This window comes from Oppia nitens, unplaced genomic scaffold, assembly GCF_028296485.1.
Source record: "Oppia nitens isolate AA-2021 unplaced genomic scaffold, nextdenovo-longstitch-racon4-pilon3 scaffold6_pilon_pilon_pilon, whole genome shotgun sequence".
In the NCBI taxonomy this organism is placed as follows: Eukaryota; Metazoa; Arthropoda; class Arachnida; order Sarcoptiformes; family Oppiidae; genus Oppia; species Oppia nitens.
In genome coordinates this window covers 4,014,560-4,025,652 of record NW_026533250.1, presented here as the reverse complement: position 1 = coordinate 4,025,652, position 11,093 = coordinate 4,014,560, and the positions used below count along the sequence as shown (strand labels likewise).

Below are 11,093 nucleotides of genomic sequence, written 5' to 3'. Positions count from 1 at the left end.
TCATTAGCCAAAAATGTCCATTTATTTGGGCAATACTCATGGGGGTAGTCATCATCACTATAATCTATTGTGACATTCAATAAACAGATCTCTTAATAACAAATCAATAGATTTCTAGATTAAAGTACTCGACATCCGAGTTATAGCCGTTCGGAGCAATAGTTTTGGTTAACACACGGCAGAGATAAGTGGTTAACATTAATACATAAAAATATTTTTGGCAAAAATTTTTGCTTTAAATAAGTTTTTGCTATAAATAAACGATTTAATCAAATATAAATAAATATATATATATATAAACATATGAATTTTGATGGATTAGTCACTTTATAACTGGTTATTGCGATATTTTTTTATCAAATAATTTAACATTTATTAATATTGTATATCAAATCTGACACAACTTTGCTAAACTACTTATTTTTGGAAATGTGTGACAACTATTTGCAAACACATTGTGTGTGTGTTTTTAAACATTATGTCTAATAATTATTAATAATAATAATAAAAAAATATATGAAATTCTGATAGTTATTAATTTAAATTTATAGTATAATAACCATAAATAATAATTATAAATAAAGTAATACTAATAATAATAATTGTGTATTCAGTGAATCAAAAATTTTGTTATTAATATTTCTTAAATTTATTAGTTATGTATATAATATTTGATTAATAATAATAATAATTAATTACATAACTAATTGATTGATTGATTGGAGTACCTAGGTGAATATTTATATAAGTTTGATGATGATGGTTTGAAAATTGTGGTAAAATTAGTTACCAGATAGTGTTAATCTCGTTTTATTAGTATAGTGTTTGTATGTGTTTGGTTGTGACGTAAATTTGTTGAGACAGTTGCCTTTGATACGCCCGCCCCGCGTACTACCAGTGCTGGCATTGGTTGGTTATAGTGGTCTGAATACGTCACGTATCGCGCGTCAGATGCTCTCCACGATCTGCGATCAGTAATCACAAGACATGAGACATTCAATAGGAGATAGGGTTTTATGCCTCAAAAAAGTCACACTATTAGTGACTTGTGTATGTTTGACGGCCAGTGGCCACTGGTTCGGGCTGTGCGAGGCCCGCAAACGGTGGCGACCGCCGCTTATCGAAGATGTCTACGAACACCGGCATCAGCTAACGGTGCCGTCAAACTCCATAAGCTGTCCATTTGGTAATGAGACCCATGAAGTGGGCGACCGATGGAAACCTAATTTACAGCCGTTTGGAGTTTACTATTGTATTCGCTGTGAATGTATTGCCGTAAGTCTGCAGACAAACCATTATTTTTTTAATTTTATTTTTCTAAACTATTATTAACTTTTAAAAAACAAAACTATCGATAACTTAACTCTTTAACTAATCTCACAGAAGTTCATAGTTTTAAAAAGTTGTTTATTAATTAATGTTTTAACATTTAATTTTAAACATATATATATATATATATATTTATACGGCATTTATTTATAATCTTTGCAAAAACTAATAACTTTGAAATACATTGTTTTTTCAACTGTAAAACACGTTTACATTAAAAATCATTAGCAAAAAAACAGAGATAATGTGTGTATATTTCACAATACATACAATTTACAGTACGGTATAATAATAATAATAATAATAATAAGATACAGAGATATTACAGTTTAAATAATAGCGTTATATAAAAGTACAGTATTATAATATGATATATAAAAATAAAAAAAAAGTTTATTATGTTTTGAAGTGACTTTCAATTTATTGGTTGATTAGTTTAATAATAGCTGTTAGTAGTGATGAACTTTTTTTTTACTTATTGTTGTTGTTATTGTATAATAAGATTATTATTACTATTATTATTATGAAATTATCATATAATGAAATGTATATTTCAGGTGCAAAGAAAAAGTCGTGTCGTCGCCAAAGTCAGGTGTAAGAACATTAAGAACGAGTGCCCTAAGCCCTCGTGCGATGACCCGGTGTTACTACCGGAGCGATGCTGTAAGTCATGTCCGGGAGATGAAGATCCGACATTCAATGAGACGACCACCGAATCGGCCAATAGTCATACGGCCGCCGACAACAACAGCTACAACAACAACAATAGTAATGACTCGTCGACTAAGGGCTCGCCGGTGCCGGTCGATGGAGACGATAGTCAGATGACGAAAAAGTTTATCAATGATGACCAACAAAATAATATCATCGGAGAGCCAACCTATAAGTGCTATTACGAGGCAAAGATCTATGAAGAAGGCTCTCAATGGAAGACCGAAAGAGACGACTGCGAGATGTGCTTCTGTCAGGTATTTGTCACCAAATTATTTAAATATTTATTTTATAAATAACAACAAAAATATACAAAATATTATTAATTACAGAATTCAATGAAATACTAACAAATTAATATTATTTATTATCTATTAACTTATAAATATTTTTTCCATCTATACTGCCTCTAGTATTGGTGTTAATAATTAGTTTTTTTTTAATTGTTTTAGCATTTATCGCTAACTTATATTCATAGTTATAGTAGTAGTAAATTATATACAGTATGTTTGTATATAATTTTTTATGATTGCAAACAACTTTCTAATAGTAGTATAATTGATTGATATCTCAATCAGTTAGTCATACCACGATCGCCACCTCATAACTACCACTACCACCACAAACGAGTCCCTATCCATGGGCTCGGTATCAATATTGTTGAAGGTCTCTGCCGGTACTCTCTATACTTATATATATATATATATATATATATATATATATATACATCACTCAATCATTTACTCACTCACCCACTTATACTATGATTTTCATTTATCCTCAAAACAAGTTTTCGGCGATATTTTTTTACATAATAATATTAATAATGTTTTACTGTTTTTTTTAACATTCACGCTTATTATATATTATAAACTTACGTATAAGTGAGATTTTTAAATTTTAAACTACCACTAATAATTTATATAAATTAAAATAAATTTTTTGATTAATTACATAGATTAAGAATAAACCGGTAAATCTTTTTATATACAATATTTATAAACTTATAATATTTTTTCTCATGTTTTCAAATTTTGTTGGTAATGTTTTTCTTGCACTTAGTTTTTTTTACTATAAAGCAATTACTTAAGCTATCTTTTATTATTTTTTGTTTTTTTTATTTAATTTATTACTGACACAGATTTTTTTTGCAAAATACATTTTTCTATGTGTAAAGCACTTACTTTTTTTTGCACAGTATCGTTAAAATTATTTTATTCATAATAATAATAATACTAATAATGATGATAATAAATATGTATACTTAATTATTTCAAGAATTATTAGCCAAATAGTTAGACAAAAATTTTAACGATATTTACTGTAAAATTTATGTATGATTTTCTGCTGTCAATATATATATATATATATATATACTGCATATCTGTTAAATGTTTTTGTAATCGTCAGTGAAACAAAAATAAAGATTTTTGGGGGTTTTAAAAGTGGCAGTAATTTGTGTTTTATATTTATATATATAAATACTATATTTAAACAATTGATTCATTGAAATGGCTCCACAAATATGAATAGTTGTTTGTATTTTAAACACAAACATTGTATTTGTTTATCATTCCACTTATTATACAATATACTACTATTTATTACAACTATTAACTATACTATAACTTTAAGCTAATTTAATTATACAAATTAGTTGTCTTATTATTATATTTATTATTATTACTGTATTAGTGTTGCAATTGAACTCCTGGTATAATAAGCAAAAGCACGCCTTTTCTCACTTTCCACTTCTCAATCATTCTTTATCTAAGAATCTAACGATTCTTCAATCAATTTATAACTTTTTTGGTGAATCGGTGTACGAAAGCCCACACTTTCACACCTTTCTCTCATTCAATAGATTTTAATCCAAAAGTCTAACAAATCACTTGAATATATGGTAAATACTGGTATTATTGTGTTATGTTTGAGAAGAGGCTATACTTTTACCACTAGTTTGTGTGTAAAGTATATATATATATATATGTCTCTTCTATTGCACCGCCATTTCCGACCCGACCCTACCCTACCCTACAATTTGTGTGACAATCAATTGTGTTGAGAATGTCTATTGTGTGTTATTTCTTATATGTTATAAAAATCGTATTAAAATATTTTTCGCTCTCTTTTCACATGAGAGTCAGTCATATATATAAATATGGCAACACTTATGGTATGACTTTCATCGGTATCACAAATCACAAACACATAAGAGATCGCACTTTGCATTTCAATATTGAACCAGAATTACCATTCATGTGCTTAAGATTTGGAGACACAGTTGAAAAACTAACATATAATATATCAAACAGATTAAAAATATTGAGAAAAATATGAATTTTTATAAATTGCTTTTTTGAGAGTAAGAGAGAGAGAGAGAGAGAGAAGTTGGAAGTGTTTTTTTGAGGTACAAGTCTTATGTGTAAAAATATAGTGTCAATGAATGTGAAGACAGATCTCTCTCTCTCTCTCTCTCTCTCTCTCTCTCTCTCTCTTAAGGAACCGCTAAGGAGTGACCTCTCATTGTTTACACAATAAAAGAGTAAAACTTTTTTTTTAAAACTTATAGATATATAGACACAAATATTGTCGCCTCTTTTATTTTTTTGGCAAATATTTCTCACTTTTTTGGTGTATGTATACAATTGAATTGTTTGTGTCGGTTGTCTTATAGCGTATGTGTTGTTAAATATTAACTGCTTTTTTACATTTTCTAAATCAATGCATCGCTTTCTCTAGAAATGTAAACCCATTTTTTGTGTGCAACCAATTGACAGTACTTTATAACTAAAAACTTTTCTCTCTCTCTCTCTCTCTCTCTCTCTCTCTCTCATCGTATTATTGAAGGTTATTATGATATAAGGATATGACATGAGAGAGACGCCACTATTAAATCATTGATTTATTTATATATATATATTTATGAGTATTAAAATTGAAAAATATAATTATTAGTCTCCCTTATAAACAAATTTATACTAACACTAAGTGAGTGACAGAGAGAGAGAGAGAGAGAGAGAGAGAGAGAGAGATTTTAAAAATAGTAAATGAATTTTAAAAATAAAAAATTAGTGGAAAAGTCTTAATCTGTTTGAGAAAAAATGCCAAAAACTTTGTGCGCATAAACTCAACGATGAATTAATTTTGTTTTATTCAATGACTTATAGCTTATGTCTTACTCTAAAAAAATATGATGTGTTTGTATGTTTAGTTCACTTAATTTTTTATGGTTTTAATGAGTTCACAGATTATATGTATATTTATATTTAAAAGTGTAGACAAATAGTTTGATTTTCCTCTTGTGTTTAATATATACAATTTGTGAATTTAATCGCACATAAAAATGAAATTTAATTGATAATAAAATTGAATAATTATTTATTGAAATTCAGTCGAAACTATATAGTCGAATATAAAACTATAGATTCAAAATTTAAGATATTTTCACCAAAAAAAAATTAATACAAATTTTAAGGCACTTTTTTGAAAGGGTTAGCAAACAAATTGTGCGTTATATGCAATATAAATATAGTTACATTTTTTGGCATTTTTATCCAAACTCATGTCTCACCAAAAAAAAAATGTCTCAATTGAGAGACATAGGATAGACAGCAGCGAAGGGTTATATATATATATATATATATATACAGTATTATATATATATATCGCCAAAAAACAGTGATTGCGTTGACTTATTGTAAAAGAGGCACCGATTATGCAATGAATTATTAAATTTACTGTATATACTGTACTATATATATATCGGAGATGTCTATAAATGCCTAAATCGATGAAAGACATGTGTATTTTTATAACTAAATTTGATTTATTTTTGATCCCTTATATTGAATTTGATATTTATATTCTTAATGTATAGGAATTTATATATATATTCTATTTATATATATATTTTTAGGAAAACAAATTTGATATGTTGTTTGGTCTATGGCTAGAAATTCTCGAAATTATTTATTTAATATTTGAAATATTTAGTAAATGAAGCCTCACTTTGGAAATCAAATTAAAAGCATAATATAAGCTTTTAATAATTATGAATATATTTAAGTTATTTGATATCAATCTATCAATTTAGAGTGAAAATGAATGTTAGAGAGAGAGAGAGAGAGAGAGAGAGAAAGATAAATAACACATTATTTGCAATAAATTTATAACAGATATTATGATAAGTATTAAATCACTGACTGATTTGTTTTAACAATAATAATAATCGTAAAAATAGCAGATTTATGGTAATTATATTTAAAGAATTTTATCAAAAATTGTAATCTTTAATAACTGTTTATCATTAAATGTTTAGTTGAAAACATTTTGATTTAGTTATATATTTTATGTAATATACATAGTTTTTACATTATGTTAATTATAAGCACAAATAATATTTTAGTAATTAATAAAAACAGAGAGGACGAGTCAAATGTGAACAAGAAGTGTGTCCCGAACTAAACTGTACTAATCAGACATCGATAGCCGGTTCCTGTTGTCCCGTCTGCTCCAACCAATTAGGTATATATGTCATCAATTTAGCCATTTGTCTCACTCAAGCCATAACATAACTGTCCAATTATTTTATGTTAACATTTTTTTCATTTATATGACTTCCAACAGCAGATACCGTTTCAAATAATCAGTCGACAACAACCAAAGGATGTTATTTAGATGGCGACAAAAAGTTTCATTTGGCGGGCAGTAAATGGCACCCATATCTGCCACCATTTGGCTTTGATAAGTGCTCACTATGTACTTGTCTGGTAATTTCAATCATTAGATCCACTGCTATATGACTATAACTATGTGGCTATAAATCAAACACATTTTGCAATAATTATTATTATTAACTATTGTTAATAATAACACACATTCACTCAATTAGCTATCTATTGAGGGGCTCTCTCTCTCTCTCTCACACACACACACACACACTCTCTCTCTCTCTCTCTCCTATTGCTGCTCTGCTTTTTTCATGTGATTACTACTTATTATTGCCAAATATGCCACTGAATGCCTTTTCCTTATTAATGACTAAATTTTTGTATATTATTTTTATTTATTTTTCTGTTATGATCTCATATTTTTTAGGCCGAATCGTTGACAATACAGTGCGAGAGGAATATCGTGTGTCCGGCTCTGACGTGTCCCGAACAGGAAGCCTATCGTGAGAATCCTATGGATTGTTGCAAACGATGTCCCAGTAATTCAATCAAAACTTTTATTATTGTTATAATTAATTAGATAAAAGATTTTATTTATATTAATATAATTAATATATATATATATCTATATTGATAGATGCACTTCCTGTCAAATCTATTGTATCGGTTGACCAATTGGGTGATCAAAGATCTATTGGCGGTGGTCTCAAGAGTCCTCACGAGTTAATGGCATTGGGAGGTGTGTGCGCTCTTTTGATATCACATATTGAATTGAATGCATGCATTTAATAACCATGGTTATTTATCTTAATAAAAAACTAATGTCTAATTATGGGATTAAAAAAAGGTTGTAAATTTCGCGGAAGAGTTTATCCCAATGGAGACGAATGGCATCCAACTGTACAGCCATTCGGTGAAGTCAAGTGTGTTAAGTGTCGTTGTAAGGTATGTCTTAATTTATGGTCATTACATGAAATTAAACAATAAGTTATATAATTTTGTTTTTCTTGTTTTCTACAATACAAATAAGTATTTATTTGATAAGTCATAATAATTTACAATAGACTAGACTTGGAGTTTATCATTGGACTACTAAATAACAAAAAATAGTGATAATAAATGCAAACAATTAAGTGCTTAGTTATATAATGATAAGGCAAATACACACACACTTTGGGGTAAACAGAGAGAGAGAGAGAGGGAGAGAGAGAGAGAAACAATAAAATAAATTAGTTTCTCTCTAAACATAATGATAATGATATCTAATTTAACAAATAGTGTTAATTCCTAATTTATATGAATTATATATATATTGTATATTTTATTTTCTCTCTTATCATTTTATTTGTTTAGACATTACCTCTCTGAGCCAAATAAAAATATTTTAACTGTTATTTAATGTTTTTTTCATATAATATACTGTATAACTATTTGTTTTTAGTATTAAATATACCAATTAAAGGATTTATGTATTGTATATAAAAGAAAATATTTTTATATCTTTATTTCTAATTGTATCGATAGGACGGCAGATCCAACTGCAAGAGGATAGTCTGTCCCCGAATAACTGCGTGTAGTATTGTTATCAATAGAAATGATGAGTGCTGTCCCATATGTGCCGATGACATGGGTATGTATGACCAACCAAACCAACAACACTACTGACTTGACTTAAATAGTTAATCGTATAAAAATATATTCATATTACATAAAATTTACAGCATAATATATATACAGTATATATATATATTTATATATATATATATATAGAAGATTTAGTTTATTTATTTTACCCACATTTTATAACACAAAATTATATTAATGTAGTGTATAAAATAGCATTTTATACATTAATTTTCTATTTATTAAATTTTTAAAGTAATTTTTTTTTGTTAATATATATATATATAATATATAAATTATATTCATGCCAAGGTTACATAAGTTATATGGCGTAATTCATATTTTAATTTATTTATATAAATGTCATAATAATACAGTAGTACCACAGTAGCATCGTAGTACCATAAGTTGATTAATGAGATATATATATATAATTTTTTGTTAAATTTGTTTACTAGTTTTGCAAGTTTTCTTTTAAAAATATTGAAATGAATATATTTAAAATATACAGTAGATATACGTATATATTTTATATATGAGATAACTTTTATTTGTAATGAAATTTTATTTTATTATTATTTTTTTGATTAATTAATATACTGTATATATGTATTTGATTTATATGTATAGACGGAATGATGATGAAGAATCAACCGGAAAATCCGGTTCACATGAGAAAGAGGGGCAAAAAGAGGCGCCGAAATAATGGACGGCGCGCTTTGCACCGGCAGTCTCATCGATCGACAGTATTAACAGACGATAAAATGATTGCTTAAATAATAATAAAAAAAATCTCGGACTCGTATTGACCGGGATTTAAGAGTTTTTATATACATACACACAAATACACACACAAAATATCAAACAATTGATAGCACACACACACATACATACAAAAAGTTTTATACTTATTATTGACAGCCAAAATCTGAGGGTTAAAAAACACACATGAATTAAGTTAATGAGCATTATTTTTGAGTCAAATCAATGCATTTTTTCACAATTTATTTTTAAAGATCATTGAGAGTAACGAATGTATTAATAATAAGGTTAACAAATTGTTGTTTTTGTTTTTTATTTGTTAAGTAATTATATAGTATTAAAACAACAACAATAATAATACTAACAAATAATGATACACTGATTTGTTTAAAATAGTTATCACGAAAATAATTTTTAAAAAAATATCTGGTCTTTAAAAATAATGTATAAAACAATTTTGTTTTTTTAGAAAATAATTAGCATTAATAATTGAACAATTGCAATTATTTGAATTAACACCATTACAATATAAAATTGTGAATAAAACAATCAAGTATCTAATATTATTTTTTAAAAAATTGTGTGATTTTAAAATACCAGCATTATATTTTTTTTGTTTTTATCATCAAATTGTTTAATTCATTATATATATATATTTTAAAATTCATTGTCATTATAATAATATTATTATTTACGTGATATTACTTATAAGTTTAATTATCAATTGCTAATAATCGAAAAAACAACAACAAATGAATTTATGTTTTAATTTATTATTGATTTTATTATTATTATTTGTATTTAAAGCCAATATAATACTAAATATAATTTTATTCAACTTCTATATCTTTATTCCTCTTTTTAAAAGAATATTCTGTAAAAACTCTGTTACAAATTTACATATAAATCTATTGTAAATATTTATTACTTATTATATTAATATTATGATTGATATTATATATATACACAAAAAAGTATGATAATGATTTTGAGTTTATTGTGTAATTTTTTTTGTTTCAGTTTTATAAAAATTTTTGTTTTTAGGTGACCTTTCAAATTGATAATAAAATAAAATTATATTATTATTATTATTAGTTGTAATTATTTTTATTGTTATTAATATTATTAATCCCACTGCAATTTTTCAGATATTTAAGTGTTTAGTTTTATATAAATAATAACAGTATTGTACAATACATACAATTATTATACGGTAGTAATAGTTATACACAGAATAATATATAAAATTGTGACAAAATTGACAATAAACACAAATAAAACAAAATCAACATTGTTATTTTATCTATTATATAATAGTACTAAAATAGAAAAATCGATTTATGTATAAAACATGTACTGTATAATATAAATTTACAGATATATACTGTACTGTACAGTATAGTTATTATATATATAATAGTAAATATAATTTTTGTTAACAATATTTTTGTGTCACCAGAGAAAGTCGATTTTATTTTTATTTGTTACTATTGTAATGCAAAAAAATATGTCATTATTTTATATGGCACTGAACTATCAGTATATATGGTTTACTGTATTGTATATGAAATGTAATCAAATTGATTGTCTTATCAGAGATGGAGTTCCCATTATATACATTTGCCGCACATTAACCGCAATCAAGTATTATTATTAATAATAATATAATGTAATATAAGTTTTCGGTTATCTGTTTATTTTCTACCAAAAAAGAAAAGAAAAATTGGTTTCGGTTTACAGCTGTAACTTCCGATTGTCTCTCATCTACTGTACTGTATTTGTTGTTTTGTATACAGAATATTCTGTACCTATTTTTTATTAAATGTGATCTTCTCACTCAACATATATATACTCGTGTAATAGTATATCATATCATAAGAGTATAAGTTATTATTACTATTATTATTATTATTGTACCTATGAAACCCCTAACATAAAAACACATATCAATTTAACTGATAATGTGTAATGTATAATAATTTTTAGAGAAAGAGA

The 11,093-nt window shown here is 26.1% G+C and overlaps 1 protein-coding gene across 2 annotated transcripts; it reads left to right on the top strand.

Moving 5' to 3' along the window:
- Window positions 1–737: 737 nt before the first annotated feature.
- Window positions 738–9,541, top strand: LOC128962085 (dorsal-ventral patterning protein Sog-like). 2 transcript variants are annotated; one of them, XM_054308418.1, is made up of 9 exons: window positions 738–1,275; window positions 1,887–2,297; window positions 6,465–6,567; window positions 6,673–6,812; window positions 7,141–7,252; window positions 7,351–7,452; window positions 7,561–7,658; window positions 8,238–8,343; window positions 8,967–9,541. In XM_054308418.1, exons 1-9 carry the CDS (start codon window positions 988–990, stop codon window positions 9,110–9,112), a joined length of 1,506 nt encoding a protein of 501 aa, XP_054164393.1. In that variant the 5' UTR covers window positions 738–987; the 3' UTR covers window positions 9,113–9,541. The 2 variants fall into 2 exon arrangements, with proteins under 2 accessions (XP_054164393.1, XP_054164392.1); XM_054308417.1 differs by having other exon boundaries at window positions 6,670–6,812.
- The last annotated feature ends 1,552 nt before the right edge of the window (window positions 9,542–11,093 follow it).

Bases quoted from the DNA above. Each gene is read 5' to 3' on its own strand.
- LOC128962085 (XM_054308417.1), top strand. From the start codon at position 988: ATGAGACATTCAATAGGAGATAGGGTTTTATGCCTCAAAAAAGTCACA. The intron at 7,253-7,350 runs GTAATTCAATCA...CTATATTGATAG, and splicing joins TTGTTGCAAACGATGTCCCA to ATGCACTTCCTGTCAAATCT. The intron at 7,659-8,237 runs GTATGTCTTAAT...TTGTATCGATAG, and splicing joins GTGTTAAGTGTCGTTGTAAG to GACGGCAGATCCAACTGCAA.